Raw genomic sequence first — 27,043 nt, forward strand, 5'->3', positions numbered from 1 at the left:
AAAGGTAAACTGTGGCAATCCCAGATTTCACATTGGCCCGTGTCCCAGTGTGGCGTCGAGTCCCGTCCCCTTGTTTTACATACTCACAGGAGTGGATGAATTTCGGCACTGTACCGTGCCTATTGTCGACTGCTTGTCATACAAGGGGTGCAGGTTTTCTCATTTATCACATTTGCCGACATACAAAAGGGTACAGGTTATCTCATCTTTCACATTTACCGACATACAAGGGATGCAGGTTTTATTTATCACATTTACCGACATTGTCCCACCCGTTTTTTTGTTATTTTTAATAAAAGTAAATGATGTATGTTTTGAATTTGAACAAGTATTAATAGCACAAAAACTGTGCTAGATCGACGTCGTATGACCCTCCAACGACCCCCTAACAATTTATATTATGCAACTAGGGGTCTAAAATGGAAATTGCTGAAAAGTAAAGATTGCGCCACTGCACTATAAACACTTGCCTGCGCCACAACGGGTTGGGGCCGACCATCAGGCCCTACTATGAAGGCCTACCGGCGCCACAGGCCAAGACGTAAAAAAAAAAAGCTGACTTTGTTTATAATGCCATGTTGTAGGGTTCATCAGGGCTAACAAATGTTATTATACAACGTCATGTTTACAATGCATGGGTAAGCCTGGAAAACAACTTGAAGCGAACAACAAGAAGATGGACAATTTGCTGATCGCGATAAAAATGCTTGAAATATGAAAGTTTTTCCTGCACCCCTTGTATACCGGTAAATGTGATAAATGAGATAACCTGCACCCCTTGTATACCGGTAAATGTGATAAATGAGATAACCTGCACCCCTTGTATACCGGTAAATGTGATAAATGAGATAACCTGCACCCCTTGTATGTCGGTAAATGTGATAAATGAGATAACCTGCACCCCTTGTATGTCGGTAAATGTGATAAATGAGATAACCTGCACCCCTTGTATGTCGGTAAATGTGATAAATGAGATAACCTGCACCCCTTGTATGTCGGTAAATGTGATAAATGAGATAACCTGCACCCCTTGTATACCGGTAAATGTGATAAATGATAACCTTTGTATGTCGGTAAATGTGATAAATGAGATAACCTGCACCCTTTGTATGTCGGTAAATGTGATAAATGAGATAACCTGCACCCTTTGTATGTCGGTAAATGTGATAAATGAGATAACCTGCACCCTTTGTATGTCAGTAAATGTGATAAATGAGATAACCTGCACCCCTTGTATGTCGGTAAATGTGATAAATGAGATAACCTGCACCCCTTGTATGTCGGTAAATGTGATAAATGAGATAACCTGCACTCCTTGTTTGTCGGTAAATGTGATAAATGAGATAACCTGCACCCTTTGTATGTCGGTAAATGTGATAAATGAGATAACCTGCACCCTTTGTATGTCGGTAAATGTGATAAATGAGATAACCTGCACCCCTTGTATGTCGGTAAATGTGATAAATGAGATAACCTGCACCCCTTGTATGTCGGTAAATGTGATAAATGAGATAACCTGCACCCCTTGTATGTCGGTAAATGTGATAAATGAGATAACCTGCACCCTTTGTATGTCGGTAAATGTGATAAATGAGATAACCTGCACCCCTCGTATGTCGGTAAATGTCATAAATGAAATAAACCGCACCAATTGTATGACAAGCAGCTGACAATAGACACGGTACCGTGCCGAAATTCATCAACCCATGTATGTATGTAGACAAGGCGGACGGACTAAATCAAGGGGACAAGACTCGACGCCACACCGAGTAACTGGTTCTTGCCTACCACAGGCTCTAAGGGTCAACGGATCGGAGATGAGCACCGCAGCCACGCGCAACTATAGCGTATGCACCCACCTTTATCTTTATCCGGAGCAACGGCTATGTGCGGCACTCACTGTCAAGGGCTCTGTTGAGGTGTGTGTTCCATGCCTTCAGGGCGGCTTGCAGCAGGTGGCAGTGCGTGGTGAAGGCGAACAGGTAGCTCTTGTTGATGGCGAAGTGATGCAACGCCACGCAGCACACACACACGTGGGCCGCCTGCAGCAGGGCGAGGGGGTGGGGGGGATGAGGGGGTGGTGAAGAGTGATGAATGGTGGGGGGTGAGTGGTAAGGGGTGAGTGGTGAGGGGTGAGTGGTAAGGGGTGAGTGGTGAAGGGTAAGTGATGAGGGGTGAGTGGTGAAGGGTGAGTGGTGAGGGGTGAGTGGTGAGGGGTGAATGGTGAGGGGTGAGTGGTGAAGGGTGAGTGGTGAGGGGTGAGTGGTGAGGGGTGAATGGTGAGGGGTGAGGGGTGAATGGTGAGGGGTGAGGAGTGAGTGGTGAGGGCTGAATGATGAGGGGTGAGTGGTGAAAGGTGAGGGGTGAGTGGTGAGGGGTGAGTGATGAGGGGTGAATGAGGGTGAGGTGAGGGTGAAGGTGAGGGGGTGAGGTGGGGGTGAGGGGTGAGGGTGGTGAGGGGTGAGGGTGAGGGGTGAGTGGTGGGGTGAGTGGTGAGGGTGAGGTGAGGGTGAGTGGTGAGGGGTGGGTGGTGAGGGGTGGTGAGGGTGAGGGGGGTGAGGGTGGTGGGGGGTGAGGGGTGAGGGGTGGTGAGTGGGTGAAGGGGTGGTGGTGAGGGGTGAAATGTGAGGGGTGAGTGGTGAGGGATGAGTGGTGAGTGGTGAGGGGTGATTGGTGAATGGTGAAGGGTGAGGGGTGAGGGGTGACTGGTGAAGGGTGAGTGGTGAGGGGTGAGTGGTGAGGGGCGACTGGTGAGGGGTGAAGGGTGCGTGGTTTGGTGTGTGTTGTGGTGAGGGGTGAGTGGTGAGTGTTGTGGTGAGGGGTGAGTGGTGAGGGATCAATGTTGTGGTGAGAGGTGGGTGGGTGGGGATGAGGGGTGACTAGGTGAGTGGTGAAGGGGTGAGGGTGAGTGGAGGGAGGGGGTGAGGGTGGTGGTGAGGGGTGAGGGGTGACTGGTGAGTGGGTGAGGGTGAGGAGTGGTGAGGGTGAAGGGGTGAGGGTGAGGGGGGTGGGTGTTGTGGTGAGTGGGTGAGTGGTGGTGAGGGTGAGGTGGTGAGGGGTGGGTGTGGTGAGTGAGGGTGAGGGGTGACTGGAGGTGAGTGGTGAGGGGTGAGTGTTGTGGTGAGGGGTGAGTGATGAGGGATGAATGATGAAAGGTGAGGGGTGAGGGTGGAGTGTTGTGGGTGAGGGGTGAGTGAGGGGTGAGTGGTGAGGGGTGAGTGGTGAGAGGTGAGGGGTGACAGGTGAGGGGTGAGGGGTGAGGGATGAGTGGTGAAAGGTGAGGGGTGAGTGGTTAGGGGTGAGTGTTGTGGTGAGGGGTGAGTGATAAGGGGTGTGTGTTGTGGTGAGGGGTGAGTGTTGTGGTGAGGGGTGAGTGGTGAGTGGTGAGGGGTGACTGGTGAGTGGTGAAAGGTGAGTGGTGAGGGGTGAGTGTTGTGGTGAGGGGTGATTGATGAGGGGTGCGTGGTGAAAGGTGAGGGGTGAGTGGTGAATGGTGAGGGGTGAGGATTGACGGGTGAGTGGTGAAGGGTGAGTGGTGAGTGGTGAGGGGTGAGTGGTGAAGGTGAGTGGTGAGGGGTGAGGGGTGAGTGGTGAAAGGTGAGGGGTGAGGGGTAACTTGTGAGTGGTGAGGGGTGAGTGTTGAGTGGTGAGGGGTGAGTGTTGTGGTGAGGGGTGATTGGTGAGTGATGAGGGGTGACTGGTGAGGGGTGAGTGTTGTGGTGAGGGGTGAGTGGTGAGGGGTGAGGGGTGACTGGTGAGTGGTGAAGGGTGAGTGGTGAGTGGTGAGGGGTGAGTGGTGAAAGGTGAGTGGTGAGTGGTGAGAGGTGAGGGGTGAGTGGTGAATGGTGAGGGGTGAGGATTGAGGGGTGAGTGGTGAAGGGTGAGTGGTGAGGGGTGAGTGGTGAAAGGTGAGGGGTGAGTGGTGAGGGGTGAGTGGTGAGGGGTGAGTGGTGAGGGGTGAGGGGTGAAGGGTGAGTGGTGAGGGGTGAGTGGTAAGGGGTGAGTTGTGAAGGGTGAGTGGTGAGGGGTGAGTGGTGAGTGGTGAGGGGTGAGTGGTGAGTGGTGAGGGGTGAGTGGTGAGGGGTGAGTGGTGAGGGGTGAGTGGTCAAAGGTGAGTGGTGAAGGGTGAGTGATGAGGGGTGAAGGGTGAGTAGTGAGGGGTGAGTGGTGAAGGGTGAGTGGTGAGGGGTGAGTGGTGAAGGGTAAGTGGTGAGGGGTGAGTGGTGAGGGGTAAGTGGTGAGGGGTGAGGGGTGAGTGGTGAGGGGTGAGTAGTGAAGGGTGAGTGGTGAGGGGTGAGTGGTGAAAGGTGAGGGGTGAAAGGTGAGGGGTGAGGGGTGAGTGATGAGGGGTGAGTGGTGAAAGGTGAGGGTTGAGTGATAAGTGGTGAGTGTTGTGGTGAGGGTTGAGTGATGAGGGGTGAGTGGTGAAAGGTGAGGGGTGAGGGGTGAGTGATGAGGTATGAGTGGTGAAAGGTGAGTGGTGAGTGGTGAGTGTTGCGGTGAGAGGTGAGTGTTGTGATGAGGGGTGAGTGATGAGGGGTGAGTGGTGAAAGGTGAGTGGTGAGTGGTGAGTGGTGAGGGGTGGTTGGTGAGGGGTGAATGGTGAGGGGTGAGTGGTGACTGGTGAGTGGTGAGGGGTTAGGGGTGACTGGTGAGTGGTTAAGGGTGAGTGGTGAGGGGTGAGTGGTGAGGGGTGAGTGGTGAAGGGTGAGTGGTGAGGGGTGAGTGGTGAGTGGTGAAGGGTGAGTGGTGAGGGGTGTGTGTTGTGGTGAGGGGTGAGTGGTGAGTGGTGAGGGGTGAGTGTTGTGGTGAGGGGTGAGTGCTGAGTGGTGAGTGTTGTGGTGAGGGGTGAGTGGTGAGGGGTCAGTGTTGGGTGAGGTGTGAGTGGTGAGTGGGTGAGGGGTGAGGGGGTGAGAGGGGTGAAGGTGGTGATGGGTGAGTGTTGTGGTGAGGGGTGAGGGGTGAGCGGTCAGTGGTGAGTGGTGAAGGGTGAGTGGTGAGGGTCGAGCGTTGTGGTGAGTGGTGAGTGGTGAGTGGTGAGGGGTGAGTGGTGAGGGGTCAGTGGTGAGTGGTGAGGGGTGAGTGGTGAGGGGGGTGTTGTGGTGGTGAGTGGTGACTGGGTGAGTGGTGGGAGGTGAGGTGGTGGGTGGTGAGGGTGAGGGGGTGAGTGGTGAGTGGTGGAGGTGAGTGGTGAGGGGTGAGGGGTGACTGGTGAGTGGTGAGGGGTGAGTGTTGTGGTGAGGGGTGAGTGATGAGGGATGAATGATGAAAGGTGAGGGGTGAGTGGTGAGGGGTGAGTGTTGTGGTGAGGGTTGAGTGATGAGAGGTGAGTGGTGAAAGGTGAGGGGTGAGTGATGAGGGGTGAGTGGTGAAAGGTGAGGGTTGAGTGGTGAGTGGTGAGTGTTGTGGTGAGGGTTGAGTGATGAGGGGTGAGTGGTGAAAGGTGAGGGGTGAGGGGTGAGTGATGAGGGATGAGTGGTGAAAGGTGAGGGGTGAGTGGTGAGTGGCGAATGTTGCGGTGAGGGGTGAGTGTAGTGGTGAGGGGTGAGTGATGAGGGGTGAGTGGTGAAAGGTGAGGGGTGAGTGGTGAGGGGTGAGTGGTGAGGGGTGAGTGGTGAGGGGTGAGTGGTGAGGGGTGAGTGGTGAGTGGTGAGTGGTGAGGGGTGAGTGGTGAGGGGTGAGTGTTGTGGTGAGGGGTGAGTGGTGAGTGGTGAGAGGTGGGTGGTGAGGGATGAGGGGTGACTAGTGAGTGGTGAAGGGTGAGTGGTGAGTGTTGTGGTGAGTGGTGAGTGGTGAGGGGTGAGTGGTGAAAGGTAAGGGGTGAAAGGTGAGTGGTGAGGGGTGAGTGGTGAGGGGTGAGTGGTGGGGGGTCAATTGTGAGTGGTGAGGGGTGGGGGGTGATTTTTTTTTTTTTACAGCAGAGGAGACAGTTCAATGGCTTAAAAAGAAACAAAAAACAACAACAACAACAACAAAAAAAAGCCCACTACTTACTGCTCCTGAATAGAGATGAGTGGCCAAAAAGAGAATTCAATTTCGGGAGGAGAGGTGTCCTGATACCTGAGTGGTGAAGGGTGAGTAGTGAGGGGTAAGTGGTGAAAGGTGATGGGTGAGTGGTGAAGGGGGAGTGGTGAGGGGTGAGTGGTGAAAGGTGAGGGGTGAGTGGTGAGGGGTGAGTGGTGTGGGGGGAGTGGTGAAGGGTGAGTGGTGAGGGTTGAGTGGTGAAGGGTAAGTAGTGAATGGTTTGTGGTGAAGGGTGTGCTGTGAAGGGTTAGTGGTGAAGGGTGAGTGGTGAGGGGTTAGTGGTGAAGGGTTAGTGGTGAAGCTTTGGTGGTGAAGGGTGAGTGGTGAGGGGTTAGTGGTGAAAGGTTAGTGGTGAAGGGTTAGTGGTGAAGTGTGAGTGGTGAGTGATTAGTGGTAAGTGGTGAGTGGTGAATGGTTAGTGGTGAGTGGTGAGGTGTTAGTGGTGAAGGGTTAGTGGTGAGGGGTTAGTGATAAAGAGTTGGTTGTGAGTGGCGAGTGGTTAGTGGTGAGTGGTTAGTAGTGATTTTTTTTTTTTTTTACAACAAAGGAGACAGCTCAAGGGCACAAAAAAAAAAAATATTAATAATAATAATAAAAAAGCCCGCTACTCGCTGCTCCCAAAAAAGAATCAAAAGAAGTGGCCGAAAGAAAGGTCAATTTCGGGAGGAGAGGTGTCCTGATACCCTCCTTTTGAAAGAGTTCAAGTCGTAGGCAGGAGGAAATACAGATGAAGGAAGATTGTTCCAGAGTTTACCAGCGTGAGTGATGAAAGAGTGAAGATGCTGGTTAACTCTTGCATAAAGGGTTTGGACAGTATAGGGATGAGCATGAGTAGAAAGTCGTGTGCAGCGGGGCCGCGGGAGGGGGGGAGGCATGCAGTTAGCAAGTTCAGAAGAGCAGTCAGCGTGGAAATATCGATAGAAGATAGAAAGAGATGCAACATCGCGGCGGAATTTAAGAGGTAGAAGACTATCAGTAGGAGGAGAAGAGCTGATGAGACGAAGAGCCTTAGACTCCACTCTGTCCAGAAGAGCTGTGTGAGTGAAGCCTCCCCACACGTGAGATGCATACTTCATACGAGGGCGGACAAGGCCCTTGTATATGGATAGCAACTGCGCGGGGGAGAAGAACTGGCGGAGACGATACAGAACGCCCAACTTCGAGGAAGCTGATTTAGCGAGAGAGAAGATATGAAGTTTCCAGTTGAGATTTTGAGTTAAGGATAGACTGAGGATGTTTAGTGTTGAAGACGGTGACAGCTGAGTGTTGTCGAAGAATAGGGGATCGGTGTTTGGAAGATTGTGTCGAGTTGATAGGTGGAGAAATTGAGTTTTTGAGGCATTGAAGGACACAAGGTTCCTTCTGCCCCAATCGTAAATGATAGCAAGGTCTGAGGTTAAGCGTTCTGCAGCCTCCAGTCTGGATTCGTGTACTTCCTGTTGAGAGGGTCTTCTATTGAAAGAAGTTGAATAATGCAGAGTGGAGTCGTCGGCGTATGAGTGGACAGGACAGTTTGTTATGGGAAGAAGATCATTGATGAATAACAGGAAGAGAGTGAGTGATAGGACAGAGCCCTGTGGAACGCCACTGTTGATAGGTTTAGGGGAAGAGTAGTGACCGTCTACCACCGCAGAGATAGAACGGCCGGAAAGGAAACTGGAGATAAAGGAACAGAGAGAGGGATAGAATCCGAAAGAGAACAGTTTAGAAAGCAAAGACTGGTAAGGGGTAAGGTTTGAAGAGTTAGTGGTGAAGAGTTAGTGGTGAGGGGTTAGTTGTGAAGGGTTAGTTGTGAAGGGTGAATGTTGAACGGTGAGTGGTGAAGGGTTAGTGGTGAGGGGTGAAGGGTTAATGGTGAAGGGTGAGTGGCGAGGGGTGAAGGGTTAGTGGTGGAGGGTTAGTGGTGAAGGGTTAGTGGTGAGGGGTGAAGGGTTAGTGGTGGAGGGTTAGTGGTGAAGGGTGAGGGTGAGTGGTGAGGGGTGAAGGGTTAGTGGTGAAGGGTGAGTGGTGAGGGGTGAAGGGTTAGTGGTGAAGGGTGAGTGGTGAGGGGTGAAGGGTTAGTGGTGGAGGGTTAGTGGTGAAGGGTTAGTGGTGAAGGGTTAGTGGTGAAGGGTTAGTGGTGAGGGGTGAAGGGTTAGTGGTGAAGGGTGAGTTGTGAGGGGTGAAGGGTTAGTGGTGGAGGGTTAGTGGTGAAGGGTTAGTGGCGAAGGGTTAGTGGTGCAGGGTTAGTAGTGAAGGGTTAGTGGTGAGGGGTGAAGGGTTAGTGGTGAAGGGTTAGTGGTGAAGGGTTAGTGGTGGAGGGTTAGTGGTGAGGGGTGAAGGGTTAGTGGTGGAGGGTTAGTGGTGAAGGGTTAGTGGTGAAGGGTTAGTGGTGGAGGGTTAGTGGTGAAGGGTTAGTGGTTGAGGGTTAGTGGTGAGGGGTCAAGGGTTAGTGGTGGAGGTTTAGTGGTGAGGGGTGAAGGGTTAGTGATGAAGGGTTAGTGGTGGAGGGTTAGTGGTGGAGGGTTAGTGGTGAAGGGTTAGTGGTGAAGGGTTAGTGGTGAGGGGTGAAGGGTTAGTGGTGGAGGGTTAGTGGTGAAGGGTTAGTGGTGGAGGGTTAGTGGTGGAGGGTTAGTTGTGAAGGGTTAGTGGTGAAGGGTTAGTGGTGAAGGGTTGGTGGTGAGGGGTGAAGGGTTAGTGGTGGAGGGTTAGTGGTGGAGGGTTAGTGGTGAAGGGTTAGTGGTGGAGGGTTAGTGGTGGAGGATCAGTGGTGAGGGGTGAAGGGTTAGTGGTGAGGTGTTAATGGTGAAGGGTTAGTGGTGTGGGGTTAGTGATGAAGAGTTAGTTGTGAGTGGTGAGTGGTTAGTGGTGAGTGGTGAGTGGTGAATGGTGAGTGGTGAGGCGTTAGTGGTAAGGGGTAAGGTTTGAAGGGTTAGTTGTGAAGGGTTAGTGGTGAAGAGTGAGTGTTGAAGGGTGAGTGGTGAAGGGTTAGTAATGAAGGGTTAGGGGTGAAGGGTTAGTGGTGAAGGGTTAGTGGTGAAGGGTTAGTGGTGAAGGATTAGTGGTGAGGGGTGAAGGGTTAGTGGTGAGGGGTGAAGGGTTAGTGGTGAGGGGTGAAGGGTGAGTGGTGAAGTTTTGGGGGGGATTTGGAGAGAGGTGTTGAAGCCCTACCTTGGCTGCGGGTGTGGCCGGGCAGAATAGATTGTGTTCAGGTGTGAAGATGTTAAGGGTTTTGGTTCTTTGCCTTGGATATGTGTGTGGTGGACAGGAGTGAGGGTGTTTCGGCGCTAAGTTGTGAAAGCGTGAGGGCAGGAAGCAGAGCAAGAGATCTGGCTCCTTACCTTTGCTGTGGAGGAGGAGGAATCGTCCAGCATGTACCGCGGCACAAGGTATAGCCGCTCGGCGAGGCCCTCCAGCACATGGGCCACGAAGCGGGGTCGGCCTAGGCTCGCTGAAGTCAGCATGGCGGCAATGAAGGCCGTCATGAAAGCCACATTCACCAGACACTTGAGCCGAAGCCCCTGCGTGGGATTTATGTGGTGCTGGGCCGCCAGGCTGGTCCAGGCGGTGAGGAGTTGGGCGTGGCGCGATGCCGCCAAGGCTGTGTTTAATACCTGCACCAGGGCGTTCACCTGGTAGCCCCCTACGATCAAAACGCCGATGGTTTTGAGGCTCCGCACCGGTCGCGAGTCCTGGTCCTCGCCGCCCGCCAGTAGGTGCCACACCAGGCCAAGTGCCGCCACTACTGTAAGCACTATCACCGCCGCTGCCGCCGTCAGTGTGGCCACCCCCGACGGGCTGAGCCATCGCATGCGGTAAGTCTTGCTCTCCGGATGGTAGGAAGGCGGCCCGACGCCCATCACGGACATGAACACATTCAGCGGCAGAAGAGGCCGCTCCAGAATGCCGCCTTTTAAGACGACGTCCTCCACCTCCTCCCCGGGGGCCGCCCACCACTCAGTCCGTGGATCAGGGGCCGTCGTGCTACCCGTGTCACACTCAGCCTCCACAGATGCTGGATCGAGGACCGTCGTTCCCCATCGCTGGTCGGGGTCATCGTTGGCCACGTGTGGGCGAGCCATGGGCCACGCAGGGCAGCGGCTTCAACCCCGTCGTCTCGGCCACCACTGCAGGACAGGAGTCACAGCATACGCTGCCGCCGCTTCTAAGCTGTGGTGTTGTCGTTCCTGCGCGGGACGTCACACCAACACAACACCATGCGTCGACGGCCCCGCCCTCTAAACCCAAACATGCCACCCTTTCCAGGATCCAAACTCACCCTGATTAACGTGTGTGACTTTACTCAAGTGTCAACACTGGGTGTCGCCACGGCCGCCCTATTAGATACATGACGTCGCGCTCCAACACACACACACACAACACACACACGGTGGGGCGAACACTGATGCCGCTATCGCCAGCCCTGCCTGATCATTATGAAGGAGGGGAGACAAAAGGATGGCTGGCAGTCTGGACAGCAAAGCATAATTTTAAAGCAACTGATAGAAATGTGGGATCTATCCTCATGTTCGCAAAGTTTCATGGGATTATTACAGAGATAAAAAAAAAATAATAATAATGAACTACATACCTGAGGCAAACCCGTGGTTCGGGCGACACTGGGCTGATGTTTGGGACGAGGGAAGTGAATCTTGGTGACGTAGACGTTTGTTCGAAGCACTGATTCGACCGCTTCACTTCATCGTCAGTTACGATATGAAACAATTGTCTTAGTATGCCTTTTATTCAGCTGCTGGTTACGGAGTTTCAGGTAAGCATAAACGTATCACGCTCACTGAAGGTGATAATCAATGCACAGATGAGTTATATGAATAAGCTGAGCATGACCTACATCTACCTTACTGCCTTAACTGATTTTTTTTTTTTTCAATTACAAACAGAAGCATGACACTCCATCGAAATTAATGCAACCAAAATGTTAATAAGAAAAAACATGATCGTCAATATAATTATGAAGCAGTGAAGCGAGACACTGGTCGGTACAAACCTGTATTCCCGTCTTGATATGCCCATCGTGACGTCACGTGCCGTGACACGTACAACGAGACACAAGATACAAACCTGCAGCTTTCATGCCCCGCCACGCACGCCGTAGGGGAGGGGGCGGCACGTGACGTGCTACCGTAACTCTGCGCAGAGGAGTGTCATCCTAGGAGTGTTGCTGATCACCTCCCCGACATGTATCCATTTATATGCGTACTCCTCGTGGTTCAGCTTTTTATCCCTAACTGTTTTCTCCCTGGCCAACCAGAGCGTGGGGTGGGGGCAAAAAGAGGTGCGTTTTACGAAAGAACATACATGGCAGGCCAGCGTGTGGTACGGGGGCAATAAAAGTGTTCTCTGAAGAAAGAAACATTCATAGCAGGTCAGTGTGTGAAGTAGGGGCAATGAAAGACATGCTCTATGAAAGAAGAACATACATTGTTTATTCAGTAACAGGTTACAAACTGTGGGAAGTGTAGCCGTTAAACAGGGCGCAGTTATGGTACTATCCGTGTGGCGGCAAGGGGTGGTGCGCCGCGTCGGCCGCCTCCCCTCGGCGCCACCTCTGCGCTAGTGAGCAAGGGCAGGGCCGCGCCGCGCCGCCCCGCCCCGCCGCGCCCCGCTGTGCCATGCAGGGCGGGGCGGGGCTCCGGGCGGGACCACCAGCAGGGCTTGACTCGCGTCAGCCTGACACTCCCCCGCCCGGCAGTGCCCCCCCCCATCACCGGCTGTGGTGGTGGTGTTGGCGGGGCGGGGCGGGGCGGGGCGGCGCGGGGAACCAAACAGTATCGTCATCATCCACACTCTCAACATTCGAATGTCTTGTAGAAAGACAATATAACCACTTATTAGAAACATTAATAATACTTGAATCAGAGATGCTGCTTGGAGCCTTGGTCTGCGTGACGTCTGATCCCTCGAGAGGCGGTGCTCCCCCAGCTGCTGCTCCCCCCCCCCTCCCCGAACACATCCCCGCACCCACACCCCGACACACACACACACACATACACACTCACACATACACACACACACACACACACTCGGGGGGAGCCGCTGGTGAGGTAAGAGCCTCGTCCACCTGATTCCTGACTCTCCCAGGCACCTCCCAACACACACACACACACAAACACACAAACACACACACATACACACACACACACACACAGGGAGGCGTGGGAGGCGGACTCTTATCAGAAACTCTGGGCATGTTGTGAGCGCTATAAAAATGCATTAACTATTCTTCATACACTAGAGCGTCTAAGAACAAATTCAGGGGAGGGACATGGAGGAAGAGAGAGAGAGAGAGAGAGAGAGAGAGAGAGAGAGAGAGAGAGAGAGAGAGAGAGAGAGAGAGAGAGAGAGAGAGAGAGAGAGAGAGAGAGAGAGAGAGAGATAGAGAGAGAGAGAGAGAGAGAGAGAGAGAGAGAGAGAGAGAGAGAGAGAGAGAGAGAGAGAGAGAGATCAACTAAGTGATTAGCCAACATCACCAACAGACAATCCAGGTTCTATTTAGTATTATGATTAGTCATTGTACTTGATAATTCCGCGAAAATATTTTTTTTTATGATTACTAATAATGAATTTCCTTTTATTTATGTGTTCATGCCTTATTTATTGAACCCCCCTTTAAATATCGAATTTTTAAGGTTTATAAATTTTGTTTTAGTATTTTATTTAATAAACTCTTCACGCAATAAAAACAAGTGTCTATCCGGGCGTCCTCTACTTTCTCCTTCGATTTCGTTATTTACACAACCAACCTTGGCGTCTTTCGTTAGCACTTACGCTATTGTTGAATGTCGCAGCGAACGGCGAAACACACACACACACACACACACACACACACAGACACGATTTGCATTTTCTCTCCACGTTTATCTTTTCTCTCTACTTATTTATAGTAAACAACAATGATAGTCGATATTTAACGAGGCGACAGCGTGGGCGGGCAGGTATGCGGGTACACACGCTATGTGCTTGCCTTGCCTCCACGCCTACACGACCGCCCTCAGTTACCACACGCCCACACACCCACACAGTAATCATCATCGTCATCATCACTTGGGTATTTATACTCCGTTAAACTATTTAGAGAAGAAACAAAGAGGAAAAAATGATCTATCGTCGTGGTTAAAGAAACTACGGAGATCCAACGCCCAACGCTCGCGGTGAGAGAGAGAGAGAGAGAGAGAGAGAGAGAGAGAGAGAGAGAGAGAGAGAGAGAGAGAGAGAGAGAGAGAGAGTAGTAAGAAGAGGAGAGAAATGAAGAGGAAATGATGAATTAGACGAAGAAACACACACACACACACACACACACACACACAGAGAGAGAGAGAGAGAGAGAGAGAGAGAGAGAGAGAGAGAGAGAGAGAGAGAGAGAGAGAGAGAGAGAGAGAGAGAGAGAGAGAGAGAGAGAGATTTACTAGTAGTCGCTGAAGTGTAGTCGTCGGGTACAAGTGAAGTGTGGCGAGCTGAGCTGAGTATGAGGTGAGTTGAGGTGTCAGTGTTTATTCTCTCACACGCCAGGTGGCCGTGGTTGCCCCCTGGTCCCTCCCCCGGCACTAATGCGGCGCGTGCATGCGGAAACCTATGTCAATAGTTACAAATGTAGGAATGAGTGACGCTGGGCTGACGGGAAACGACCCAGCCTCGCCCCGTCCCGCCCCGCCCCCCCCCCCCCCCCCCCTTCCCTGCCCTCGTGTATGTATGTGTCTGTGTGTGTGTGTGTGTGTGTGTGAGTGATGGTGATGAAGGGAACACTTTTGGGGTGAGGGGAGTATTGGTGTAGGTCGTGTGGTAGGGTGGTGTAGTAGTGGTGGTGTGATGGTGGGGGTGACAGAGCCGCATCACCCCCACCTTTGGGGCAGGGGGCAGGGCGGGGCGGGGCGGGGCGGTGTGGGGCAGGCCCCGGGGTAGGGGTTTAGGGCTGCTGCCGCCGCCGCCGCCGCCGCTTCCCTCACATGTTCCTCTGCAGACCTCGTAAGTTTGACTAAACAACAAGTCCAACAAGACATTTTAACTAATAAGTATTTACATTACTGTTTGATCAGAAATTCTAAAACCTATAGATTTCTTAGCAAGCAATTTTCTCTTTTGTAAAGCATCATGTAAATTATGCATATTTCAATAAAATTAACTTGTTTATGTTGTGTCTGAGACACGATCACTCACACCAGCAGCTGACTGACGCATCACCGCCGCCGCCGCCGCCGCCGTCGCCCGCCGCCCGCCGCCCGTCGGCCGCCGCTCCGCCCGCCGCCGCCGCCGCCGCCGCCGCCGCCGCTGCCGCCGGCCGCCAGTCCGCCGGCAGCAAGGTCAAGGTCACAGGCTCCCTAAACATTACTTGAGCGACTCGTCCACTAACACTATATGTGGCACTTTTTGGAGTATTGGTGTCTTGTCTTTGTTAGCAGACTTGTTAAGGTCAGTCTCTCAGCACTAGACTATCACATCCGGGCGCCGGGCGGTGGGCGCCGCCGCGCTGCCAACGGTTGGCTTGGGCGTGGGCGTGAGCGTGGGCGTGGGTGTGGTGGTGGTGGTGGTGGTGGTGCCGGGCGGGCGCACCTCAGGCGTGTGTGTGTATTGCATAGTTTATAGTAAACCATGATGCCGGCCGACCTCCCGTCCTGGACCCGGGCTCGAGGCTGGGGCCGGGGTGGGGCGCCGCGCCCCGCGCCGCTCCGCCCCGCCCCGTCCTGCCCAGCCTTAGGACCTGGCGGGGCGGGGCGGGGCGGAGTGGTACGGTGTGCGGCGTGCCTCCCCGCCCGCCGTTCCACGATTGTCTGTACAGTTCGCTGCGGTGGTGGGAGGCGCCGTCCCAGCTAGGACTAGAGGCAACAAACAAGAAGCAGTCAAGCGTAACGGAGTGAGTGGTGGGCCTTGGCCGCCCACAGGCTGGTGGTGGCACAACCGCCGCTGCACCACGGGCTAGGGCAGTGACTCGTTTGGGAAGGCTGCTCGCCGCCCGCGCCGCGCCGCCACCTAGCGCAGGTCGCTTCCTGGCGAGCTGTAACCCGATCTGTGTCCAGACCTGCTGGCCGATCTGCTACCAGACCTGCTAGCAGACCTGCTGGTGGGTCGGCTAGTGGTTCTGCTGCCTTGGCGACTGGCCGGTCGGCTGCTGGGCCGGCTGGCGGGCCGACTGCTGGAGCGGACGCTGTCCTGCTTGGCCTCCAGGCGGTGGGCAGGACAGTCGGCGGCGTGACGCACCGGATGGTGGTCGTAGATCACCTGGCCGCCGCCCACCACCGACGCTGCCGCCACGGCGCCGGGGCTGCGGGGGTCGCCACGCACGGCCGCCACCGTCGCCGCCGTCAGAGGTAGATGCTCGGGTCGGGGCGACCAGGTGCCGGGCATGAAGGCGCGAGGGGGCGGAGGCGCCTCCAGCTGGCCCAGCTCCACGGTCTGGGGCGGTGGAGGCCACTCCTTGGTGGTCTCCAGGGTCTCCTGGCTGGCCCGCAGCCTGACGGGCACCACGCCATGTGGGCCGCGCACCGGGGAGGGCGGGGGCTCTGGGGACCAGGAGGGCTCACGGCCCCCCCGGGGCTTGAGGGAATGCCACGCGGGAGGATGGTCCTCCGGCACCACATGTGCCGGAGAGGGCTCAGACCGCCGGCCCTGTGGCGGCCATGAGCCCTGGGCGTGTCCTCACATCCGCGTGGTGGCCTCTAGTCATACGGGCGGCTCGGAGGGGTGCGGCATGGGGTGGGCGATCACTGACTGGCGGCTGGAGGCGCTGCTGTCCGGCGGGCTGGACGCCTGGCTGGACGCCCGCGAGCTGCTCACGCCACTCTCCGCTCGGCTGCTCCCACCGCACGAGTTGCTGCCCTCACTGCCCCGCCGCCCGAGGCCGCCGGGTCCCTCGCTTCTGTCAGAGCGTGCTGATGGCGCTGCGGGAGACACAGCGCAATTACATTCGATCCTTATCATTAACTACAAATAGCTACACATCAAGCATGTAATTATTACACTACTGGCCTACGTTACCTGTACTCGCTACTATATCAACGCATCATGACAGGCCAACAATAATTACTACAAAAATAACTGTACCTATAATGTGATAACTACACTAGGGGCGTGCCGCCACCATATATACTTCCCGCCACACGCAGCGCCGCCGCCTGCCGCTGCTGCCTTGCTGCCGCTGTCCCCTCGCTGACGCGGCTCCCCGCTGCTGCTGCGACACTCAAAACAGCCACAACACATACACGGGGCGGGGCCATGCAGGGCGGTGTGGTCATGCAGTGCGGGAGAAGGGAAGGGCGGGGCAGGACGTTTCTTCTAAGACGCCCTGACGCCTGTTGGTTGTCTGTCTGTCTGCTGCCTACCTGGTGCCTCCTGCTGTTTACCCAGCAGCCCTCCCCTCCTGTTAATACAAGCTACTAACGCTGTGCCTCAACACCCCTCGTCCCTCAGGCAGTCACGCACTGTGCAGCGGGATAGCCTCAACGCGTTGTTGCATACGCTACGTTATCAACGCTCTCGCCATTGACTTTCGTGAAGAAGAAAAAAAACTTCCAGGAAATTATGGAAATAAAATAGCGTGGCATGCAGTCAAAACAAAGTTCATTTATTGGTAACCATTAAAAAAATAAAGGCAATGGGACCTGCCAGCGAGAACAGACCCATTCATTAAAACCAACAATTAAATCTAATAAAAAATGTCATACAAAAATATGAAACAGTATTAACTAAATATATCATTGAACTCAACACAACAATACAAACTATAATAATAATTGATGGTCATGGACTTAACAATACGACACAAAGGCGTGAAGGTGGAACACAGAACATGCTTAAAAATAATAGCATAAAAAAAATCTCAGCGGCACGGGAAGATGAACAGAAACAAGGCCGGAGAAGCTGTCACCACTTAACCCTGGAAGGCACGCCCGGCCCCCTGTGTGCTGGCTGACCCTTACCGCGATACATTGAATGATATAACTTTGCATAGATGGAAAGGCGTGTGTGGAGAGTAACCAAAACAAAACAAAAAGAATATCATAAAACAAACTTCACTCGCACAGAATAACTAAGGCATTCTTGTTATTAAAATTATCAAGAAAGGTAAGCTTATCCATTCTCTGGAGACAAAGAAAACAATATCAATGAAGACTAAAAATAACTAATACAATACCTAATAATCAAAATAATAATAGTAACAATAATAATAATAATAATAATAATAATAATAATAATAATATAATATTAATGATAATGAAACATTTCAACTTCTAACTGCTATCTGCCAAAGTAACCTTTCTGAGTATAACTAGTTTAAGTTTGCTTCTGTGTGTGAAGAGCTAAATATGTTACATATCAATAATAATGACAATGCATAATAATAATAATAATAATAATAATAATAATAATAATAATAATAATAATAATAATAATAATAATAATAAAAATACCAACAACAATAATAAGGATAGTGATAGTAATAAGATACACTCCAAACTCTCATTACCTCTAACTTTTAACCACATCTAGTTGAGTTTGGAGACTGTGCGTGGAGTTTAAGACCATACTTTCCCAAATTACCTGACCTAACATGCCCAGCTGTGTCACCCACTTCTCAGCCTTCTCACAGCCTCTCCCAACAACGCTGCAGGGGGCCACACAGAGCCGTTGAAGTACTGGTACATTATGTTTGTCAAGTTGTACACACCATCCATATCACAACTAAATTTCTTTAATTCTTGTTTTGTTAATTCTTGCACTCTCAATTACAAATTCCTGACTTTTTTGTTTTGGGATGATTTCTTGTTTTGATATTTATTGGAGCATTGGAAATTCTGAGTTGGAATTTGGACCATCAGTTTTACTATTAGAATTTCGACATCAGATTTACTATTGGAACTTGGTCCATTGGAGTTTTTTTACAATTGGAAATTAGACCATCTGATTTATTGTATTGAAATTTGGACATTGGATATACTATTAGAATTTGGACCATCAAATATATAACAAGTTTGATTTTCAGACTTCACTTTGCCAATGTATGTTTTCTGTTTCTATTTCCTGGAGTTTTCAGGTTTTTTTTTATGTGATATGAGCCTTCTTATTTCTCTTAATAGCTTTTTCACCCATGTTCATATTAGGTTGCACTTTTGGGGTTGTGGCTTGAGGTTTAAGACCGGATGCCCTTCCTGACATCACACGACAGTACTGGGGTTCAAACCACCTCACCGTGGCTCATCCCTTCCAAGGCTTGACACTCTAACCACTGCGCCCCCTTTCATAAATTGAGCACTAGATGGAATAATGGTGCGTACATACTGACGGACATAACCTTGCTCGTGATGTCTGGCTGGGGGTGTGGAGTGCAGGTTTGGGGAGGAAAGGGTGGAGGGAGGGTCAAGAGTATGATCTAAGTCCCATATTCTCAAACATTTCGGGGCTTACACACCCACATTAGGTAAGGCTTTCGTAGATGTTGTGGGCATTTCCAGAGGTAGTTTTATGGGCCTAGTAGTAGCTTGACAAGACTTCTGTACTATGAACTTGAAGGGCACTCGTGAGAACACAACTAATCTCCTGTGCAGCCTTTGAAAATATTGGTTGCAAGAGCTGGAAGCATGTGAGAATACAGGCCTGAGAGTGCACAGGGATGGGGGGGTATGGTTGGAGGGACAGAGGGAATATGGGTATGATTTAGTAGTGCAAGGGGTTGGGGAGGAACGGTTACAGGGAGGGACAGTGGGTATATTATCTAAGGTTGAGCAATGGCATGGTTTTCCTTCCCTCCCTTTCTCCTGCTACCTAATCCTCAATAACTTTTTCTCCTACCCCTCCTCCTTATTCTCTCCATCTTCTTCCCTGGCTTACATCTACCTCAATAAGTTTTCCTCTTTCTCCTTCCCTCTTTCATTTATTCCTTCCCCATTCTTGCCCAGATCACATTCTTCCCACACCACCCTTGACAACTACCTCCTCCCTATCCTTTTCTTTTCATCCTACACCACCTCCGTCGATCTTTTCCTCCTCCTCCTCCTCTAAGAAAGGCAAGCAGCAACAGCAGCAACAGCAGGACAAAGCCAGCAAGAGAGAGAGAGAGAGAGAGAGAGAGAGAGAGAGAGAGAGAGAGAGAGAGAGAGAGAGAGAGAGAGAGAGAGAGAGAGAGAGAGAGAGAGAGAGAGAGAGAGAGAGAGAGAGAGAGAGAGAGAGAGAGAGAGAGAGAGAGAGAGAGAGAGAGAGAGAGAGAGAGAGAGAGAGAGAGAGAGAGAGAGAGAGAGAGAGAGAGAGAGAGAGAGAGAGAGAGAGAGAGAGAGAGAGAGAGAGAGAGAGAGAGAGAGAGAGAGAGAGAGAGAGAGAGAGAGAGAGAGAGAGAGAGAGAGAGAGAGAGAGAGAGAGAGAGAGAGAGAGAGAGAGAGAGAGAGAGAGAGAGAGAGAGAGAGAGAGAGAGAGAGAGAGAGAGAGAGAGAGAGAGAGAGAGAGAGAGAGAGAGAGAGAGAGAGAGAGAGAGAGAGAGAGAGAGAGAGAGAGAGAGAGAGAGAGAGAGAGAGAGAGAGAGAGAGAGAGAGAGAGAGAGAGAGAGAGAGAGAGAGAGAGAGAGAGAGAGAGAGAGAGAGAGAGAGAGAGAGAGAGAGAGAGAGAGAGAGAGAGAGAGAGAGAGAGAGAGAGAGAGAGAGAGAGAGAGAGAGAGAGAGAGAGAGAGAGAGAGAGAGAGAGAGAGAGAGAGAGAGAGAGAGAGAGAGAGAGAGAGAGAGAGAGAGAGAGAGAGAGAGAGAGAGAGAGCCACACTACTGTCAACAGCGAGCAACTAGTGTGTGTGTGTGTGTGTGTGTGTGTGTGTGTGTGTGTGTGTGTGTGTGCAACATGACACGACTAAAGCCGAACAGCGCCCCGCCTCACCCCGAGCCATGACTGAAGAAATTAAGAGGTACGGAAACTATCAGAAAGAAAGGGGTGACAGGATCGAACGTAAAGCAAACATGAAGAGAGACATGAAGAAAGAGACATGATGAAGGTATTGCAGAGGGAGACAGACTAAAAAGGTAGAGAACGGGACAGCAGGAATGTAAAGGAGAGGGAAGCAGCAGTAAATGTAGCTGGGTATGAGAAGGGAAAAGAGGTAAGCAGGAGACAGATGATAGGAAAGGAAGAGAGGACAGGAAAAGGAGAGAAACAAAGGTGGGAAAAGGAGAGAGAAAGGGAGAGAGAAAGGTAGGAAAAGGAGAGAGAGAAGGTAGGAAAGGGAGATTGAAGGTAGGAAAAAGAGAGAGAGGGTAGGAAAGGGAGAGAAACAAAGGTAGGAAAAGGAGAGATATGAAAGGTCGGAAAGGGAGAAAGGTAGGAAAAGGAGAGAGAGAAGGTAGGAAAGGGAGATTGAAGGTAGGAAAAAGAGAGAGAGGGTAGGAAAGGGAGAGAAACAAAGGTAGGAAAAGGAGAGATATGAAAGGTAGGAAAGGGAGAGAGAAAGGTAGGAAAGGGAGAGAGAAAGGTAGGGAAGGGAGAGAAAGGTAGGGAAGGGAGAGAGAAAGGTAGGAAAGGGAGAGAGAAAGGTAGGAAAGGGAGAGAAAGGTAGGAAAGGGAGAGAGAAAGGTAGGAAAAGGAGAGAAAGGTAGGAAAAGGAGAGATATGAAAGGTAGGAAAGGGAGAGAGAAAGGTAGGAAGGAGAGAGAAAAGGTAGGGAAGGGAGAGAGAAAGGTAGGAAAAGGAGAGAGAAAGGTAGGAAAGGGAGAGAGAAAGGTAGGAAAGGGAGAGAGAAAGGTAGGAAAGGGAGAGAGAAAGGTAGGAAAAGGAGAGAGAAAGGTAGGAAAGGGAGAAAGGTAGGAAAGGGAGAGAAAGGTAGGAAAGGGAGAGAGAAAGGTAGGAAAGGGAGAGAGAAAGGTAGGAAAAGGAGAGAGAAAGGTAGGAAAGGGAGAGAGAAAGGTAGGAAAGGGAGAGAAAGGTAGGGAAGGGAGAGAGAAAGGTAGGGAAGGGAGAGAGAAAGGTAGGGAAGGGAGAGAGAAAGGTAGGGAAGGGAGAGAGAAAGGTAGGAAAGGGAGAGAAAGGTAGGAAAGGGAGAGAGAAAGGTAGGAAAGGGAGAGAAAGGTAGGAAAGGGAGAGAGAAAGGTAGGAAAGGGAGAGAAAGGTAGGAAAGGGAGAGAGAAGGGTAGGAAAAGTAGAGATATTGAAGGTAGGAAAGGGAAAGATAAAGTTAGGAAAGGGAGAAAGGTAGGAAAAGGAGAGAAAGGTAGGAAAAGGAGAGATATGAAAGGTAGGAAAGGGAGAGAGAAAGGTAGGAAAGGGAGAGAGAAAGGTAGGAAAAGGAGAGAGAAAGGTAGGAAAGGGAGAGAAAGGTAGGAAAGGGAGAGAGAAAGGTAGGAAAGGGAGAGAGAAAGGTAGGAAAGGGAGAGAGAAAGGTAGGAAAGGGAGAGAGAAAGGTAGGAAAGGGAGAGAGAAAGGTAGGAAAGGGAGAGAAAGGTAGGAAAGGAAGAGAGAAAGGTAGGAAAAGGAGAGATATGAAAGGTAGGAAAGGGAGAGAGAAAGGTAGAAAAGGGAGAGAGAAGGTAGGGAAAGGAGAGAGAAGGTAGGAAAGGGAGGTAGAAGGTAGGAAAGAGGCAGAAAGTAGAAAAGGGAAACAGAAGGCAGTAATGAGAGGTAGAAAGTTGAAAAGAAATGTAGAGGGCAGGAAAAGAAGACAGTAAAAAGATACAGGAGGTAGAAAAGGGAGAGACAGGAGTTGGGAGAGGGAGGCAAAGGGCAGGGAAGGGAGACAGGAGGTGGGTGTGACTGGATGCTGCAGCGAGGAGTGGGGTGGGGCAGGAGCAGGTGTACCAAGGTGGGGCAAGGCTTGGCAGGGCGGGGCAACACAAAAGCGAGTCCTAGATAAGACAAACCATTCCTTGCGCCCTGTCCCCTGCTGCCCCAAGGAGCTAACACACAGGTGAGTCCCTGTGGCGGGGCCGGGATACTCGATTCACGTCCACCAAATCGTACGCAACATTCCAAACAGCACTCACATCATGGAAAAACAACAAAAACAACAACAACTCAACACTTGAAGATGAAGCTGATGTATAAAAACAAACTATTTTCAAGATTAAGATTGCTAACCATCATTTTATAGTTCATTTTTTATACATCGGCTCAATATTCTGAAGTTGTTTATGTTTCTGGTGTAAGTACTGATCGGAGTGGTGCATACGGGTTGATGAACATGCCCCAAGTGAGCAGGTACAGAGCATGGGGCAGGAGGAGGCGGGGCACCAGGGCGGGGCAACATTACGGGTCAAAGGTGGGGCTCTTACACTGTTGATGCGCGCGCCCCTCCAGCTCGCGGATGAGAGCAGCGTGTTCAGCCTCCAGCGGCTTGGATCCGAGAGTATTAACACAATTCAAAGTACTCCTGAAACGCAATACAAAGGGTCATGTGTTGCTGCTGATGACAATGGTGGTGGTGGTGGTGGTGGTAGTTATGGTGATGGTGGTGATGTTGATGGTGGTGATGATGGAGGTGGGAGTGATGTTGGTGAGGGTGATGATGCTTCTGTTGGTCTACACTACACACACACACACACACACACACACACACACATACACACACAAATACTTGACCTTCTGTAAAGTTGCCATTTACACATCCTACGTTTAGTTTTACAAAATCCCAATTTTCTCTCTCTCTCTCTCTCTCTGAATTACACATTTCCCATATGTTTTGTATCTACTCACACACACACACACACACACACACACACACACACATACACAGTGACAATGTTTAATTATTATGAATAGCATGTATTGCATATTCCTACAATATGTTACAACTAAAAATGAAAAATAAAGTGGTTTGTTATTGCTACCCAAATTTTTAAACTCTGCCAAGAAGTCACAATCTGTTTCTCATTCAATTTCCTTTTCCTTCATACTGTTTGCTGGAGTTTGTTAGTAGACTGCATCACCTGTCACACTTTACCTTACTTGACAGTTTCTTGTGCAATGTCATGCACGGTCTCTTCTCCAGTCTTTGTGCACTATCAGTCCTACTTTGCCTTTCACACTACTGGCCTCAAGACTGTGCTCAGGTTTATGGTCTTTCCCCCCTCAGCCTAGTCTCTTCGGTTTTCTAACCCTCCCCACTCCTGTGATGTTTGCCTCACTACTCACTCACAAAGCCTACACATGAAATCAAGGCATCACATCACAAGCCTACCTACACTGAAGAGTCTTCCCGGCTAACTACTCTGCCTCCTCCAGTTCCTTTTCTCCTCCCTTGCCTCAGTGCCCACCCTCAGCCTGCACTAGAGAGTAGGGCAGCACAGTCTAACACTCTACCATATAACCTTGTGTAACAGTCAGTCTCATGTACAAAAATTATGTGAGTATAATATGCTTAAGTGAAAAGTAAAATTTAACCCCAGGAAGGACATTCATGTTAAAGCTGATGCCTAAACCTGACGGCAAAAAATATAGATAAAATAATACACAAGTACATATGGTGATAGCCTACCCACACCTAAAACAAAATATTAAGTATGTGTAGTAAACAGAAATGTCAGGAAAGATACTTATAAACACATGGCTACAGAAAAGACAGAGAACTGCAATACCACTAAGAGGTAATACATAAAAAAAAAATAATAATAAATCTGCATAATTGGTTCCTACAGTTCACAGCACAGCTTGAGATTTTCCTTCCTACAACTTAAAACTTTTCAAGAAAAGAATATGCATTCACATCTCTCGAACCAATACTGAATATCTTTTACAATCATCTTCTGTATTCTTTATGTATGAGCACCATGTTGCAGTCCTTTACTTAGCTCTGATCTTAGCCTGCTTTATTTGCCATATAGGTAGAAAATATATCAATAAAGTAAAATACATATATGGTTAAATGGAGACAAAGTAAGTACAAGCCTTCAGACTTGTGAGGCACATATCTGCCTCCAGAATACGGATAGAAACACTAGAAATTTGGAGCTATTTTTTTGCAGAGCTGTGATCCACCTCTTTTGTCCACTTTCTCTTAAGACATCCAATGAATAACTGATAGAACTGTAGGCAAGTGAAAAAGAAAACTTATACATATTGGAAATGAATGGATTGCACATTTTGGAAGGAAGAATCTCAATCTTGAGTGTCTTATATATGTATTTTCTTGTGTTACCACATCTTCACCCCTTTAGGGAAAGTTTCGTGCATCTCCAGATCTATCATTTAAAGGCAAACAGCAAGATGAGACACTGTAGCCCATTCCAGCACCTGTCAAGAAAATGACTGTCCTGTGGCAGCAGCTTAATATGTTCCTTTGCCTCAGACATTATTGTAACAGAATAAAATGAGATTCTGGCATTTATTTTTGTCATAATTTATCAATCATAATGATTGTGTTGATGAAAAAGAGTGTTTTCATTGCATTCTTCATCCATGTGGGTAACAATATGTCTTATAACATAGTCTAAAGGAAGAGTGTGTTGGCAAGCACCAAGGCTGCTGTGATGAAGCTGTTGTCTCGTGGTGAGGACCATTTGGACAGAGTTGCTGGAACAGGCTGCAGGAAGGCATGCCTTGCACCTCAATGATGAAATAGTATTGAAAAAAAAAAAAAAAAAAAAAAAAAAATCATTGACTGCTTGTCCTTGACTTTTATGAAATACCTTGTGTGTGTGTTTTCAAGAACATAATAGCTACATTTCATGTTTGTGCCAAATATTTCCTTGAATAACTTCTGCTTCACTCCCTTATGAAACGCTGACACTGAGGATCAATAGACTTGCCACATGTTGTACTCCTGTTCAAGTAAAATCAAACATATCATAGGCTTTTTTTTATTCTTTTTTTTTTTTTTTACGTTCTGGCCTATGGTGCCAGATGGCTTTCTTGGTGGGGCCTGATGTCTGGCCCCAGCCCATTGTGGTGCAGGCAAGTGTTTATAGAGGTGTCATCTTGCTAGGCTCGTGCTCATCTTTAATCCTCTTTTCGAGAGAATCTAGAGTCTGGGTTGATAGATGGTCTTCAAGACAGTATATATGTGGGTACTCTTAGGCCACTTGGCAATGACTGAAAAACTACCAGCCTGATTATCGTGGCAGGCCAGCACGCTGACCACTCAGCCACCACCTTGGTGTGTTACCTTTCCTATGCATCACTTTTCACACAAGTATGTACAGTACTTAAATTTGAGAAGGACCAGAGGAGGAGGCTCACTCTTTGCCATAACAGAGGAAACAACAGTTTCTTGACTCAGATTGAAGAGAAAGTCAATCTTTACATTCCTTCCTCCACCCTATTTTTTTATATGATTAATATGTGTACTTACTGAGATTTCTATATAAAAAAAAAGCCTCTTAAGATATGTATTCATTTCAAGTGCATATGAAATTTCAACTGAACTTAATTGGAAAGATTTGCATAAAATTGCCAATGTGGCCCACAGCAATTGTGACTTGCACTAAACAAGAGTTCCAGACACTGTTCAGGCCTGCAAGGACTTCAGGACAATGACTGTCACTTGCACATATAGGTCTGTTCAGCTGCAAACGATGCTGCCTCAGTGGGCCAGATGACAACTAAGATGCATCACCCTTGGTCAGCCCTGACAGACAGACGCTAGGCTCACAGTCTCTAATTATAATCTCACGGTAAATTGAAAATTTAATTTGATTCATGTTCAACTGATGTCTTACTGCACTCGCAAGTGAGATCCATATTTTATCAATGGCTCTCAAAAGGGGGATTCTTACTCATGGAAATATTTATAGTAGATATAAGAGATAATTGCATTTTTTTTTAATTGGTGGCATTTTCCACTTTTTTTGAAACAGGAAGAATAAAACTGATGGGGAAGCTCACAATCTCCATGTGTATCCTTCCATGTCTAACCAACTGGCTCAGTCCTGTAGTTATTAGTTTTTTTCTGTCAAATTATATGTGGCATTCCATCATAAAGATTAGCAACAAAGTGCACATCAGTATTTGTTATACACACACATACCAAAATTTCATAACTAACAAATTAGTTTAATTTCTTGTAGATATTACTATCTTCTCTGTTGGAGTGACCATCATAAAGACTATCCACTAAGTACACTTTTGTTGTACATTTTTTTTTTTCAGTTTATATTGCACTAATTTAGTTTGTTCCTGACAAACACACACACTTTCTTCTCAGGCAGATTACTTGAGCATAGCCTATATTTTTCCCACCATTCTTGGCATGATTAAACTATGACAACAGAGAATTTTTAGGTCTTTTTGACTCTGAACTGGGCAGCACTTTTTCTCTTCATGACACACTCACTTCCCACCATTTTTCTCTTACCAAAACTGGCCACTTTTTTTTTAAACCTCCTTAGTATTCTTTTTAAAGGAGCGGTGTGTTGGAGGCTTGTTCTTTATTATTCCGTTCTGCCCTTAGCCTGCCTCCCTCACCACACAAAAAAGACGACTGAACAATGGCAACAAGAGGATGTCCAATGGTCTTTTCTTTTGCTTCTGGAATGGGAAGCAACTTAAGGTTTTCACGAGTAAGCGTCTAGAGGTGGGCCTCCTCCCTCTCCTCTGTTGCCCCATATGGCCCTGCCTCCCCTTTCTTTGAGCTGCAAGGAAAGAAGAGTAAGAAAAAATAAACATAAAATTCAAAGAATAAGAATTAACTCAAGAACTTTAAAGTGGTTATGAGACTGAACTGGAAGTAAACATAAAAGAGAGTAAAGTAAACAACATGAGGAAACAACATCATAAAGTGTACCACATCAAGTCAATGAGGCAAGAAAAAAACAAAACATGAAACTGAACTTCAGATCAAATCAAACAAAATCAGGAGTAGGAGAAAATCAACAAAGTGAAGGTAAATTTAACCCATGAACTGAAAAACATTGCAATACTAGTTTGAAAAAAGAAAAAAAAGCACAGTAAATGAAATAATATGAAAAGAGGAAGCAACTGAGTGAACTATATAATATGTACTTGTGTAAAAGTCACAATAGAGAGAATAATATATAAGGTCTAGTTAAGGGTGCTGACTTTCATATGCATGTTACTTTTCAAGGTTAAATTTATTCCTGCACTGAATATAACATTGGCCTTGGAGGTCTGA

At 49.2% G+C, this 27,043-nt stretch overlaps 2 protein-coding genes and 1 long non-coding RNA gene across 83 annotated transcripts in view; 1 reads left to right on the forward strand and 2 right to left on the reverse strand.

Annotated features, from left to right (window-relative positions):
* Positions 1-835: 835 nt before the first annotated feature.
* LOC127001023 (uncharacterized) lies at positions 836-10,482 on the reverse strand. Of its 4 annotated transcripts, none has more exons than XM_050865202.1 (3): positions 9,345-10,482; positions 1,433-2,042; positions 836-1,021 (listed from the first exon to the last, which is right to left on the reverse strand). In XM_050865202.1, exons 1-2 carry the CDS (start codon positions 10,083-10,085, stop codon positions 1,884-1,886), a joined length of 900 nt encoding a protein of 299 aa, XP_050721159.1. In that variant the 5' UTR covers positions 10,086-10,482; the 3' UTR covers positions 836-1,021; positions 1,433-1,883. The 4 variants fall into 4 exon arrangements, with proteins under 4 accessions (XP_050721159.1, XP_050721160.1, XP_050721157.1 ...); XM_050865203.1 differs by having other exon boundaries at positions 836-979; positions 1,391-2,042; XM_050865200.1 differs by having other exon boundaries at positions 1,391-2,042.
* A 942-nt stretch (positions 10,483-11,424) lies between these two features.
* The window catches only part of LOC127000684 (glucose transporter type 1-like), a 227,840-nt gene continuing 212,221 nt past the window's right edge, over positions 11,425-27,043 (reverse strand). For 21 of the 29 annotated variants that reach the window (XM_050864688.1, XM_050864661.1, XM_050864659.1 and 18 more), the window contains 2 exons: positions 22,251-22,348; positions 11,425-15,896 (listed from right to left, as the gene is read on the reverse strand). In XM_050864688.1, the coding sequence (XP_050720645.1) occupies positions 15,679-15,896; positions 22,251-22,348 (316 nt within the window). In that variant the 3' untranslated portion in view covers positions 11,425-15,678. Of the gene's footprint in view, positions 15,897-21,479; positions 26,544-27,043 lie in introns of those variants that run through there. The other 8 variants (XM_050864662.1, XM_050864674.1, XM_050864670.1 and 5 more) reach the window with 4 other exon arrangements.
* On the forward strand, positions 19,698-22,552 carry LOC127000689 (uncharacterized). 50 transcript variants are annotated; one of them, XR_007754421.1, is made up of 6 exons: positions 19,698-20,623; positions 20,686-20,769; positions 20,827-20,908; positions 21,175-21,217; positions 21,300-21,404; positions 21,445-22,552. It is a non-coding gene; the product is annotated as an uncharacterized LOC127000689 (long non-coding RNA). The 50 variants fall into 50 exon arrangements; XR_007754434.1 differs by having other exon boundaries at positions 19,699-20,623; positions 20,806-20,847; positions 21,175-21,238; XR_007754428.1 differs by having other exon boundaries at positions 19,699-20,623; positions 20,806-20,847.

The sequence above is a fragment of the Eriocheir sinensis genome, chromosome 19 (genome assembly GCF_024679095.1).
Source record: "Eriocheir sinensis breed Jianghai 21 chromosome 19, ASM2467909v1, whole genome shotgun sequence".
In the NCBI taxonomy this organism is placed as follows: Eukaryota; Metazoa; Arthropoda; class Malacostraca; order Decapoda; family Varunidae; genus Eriocheir; species Eriocheir sinensis.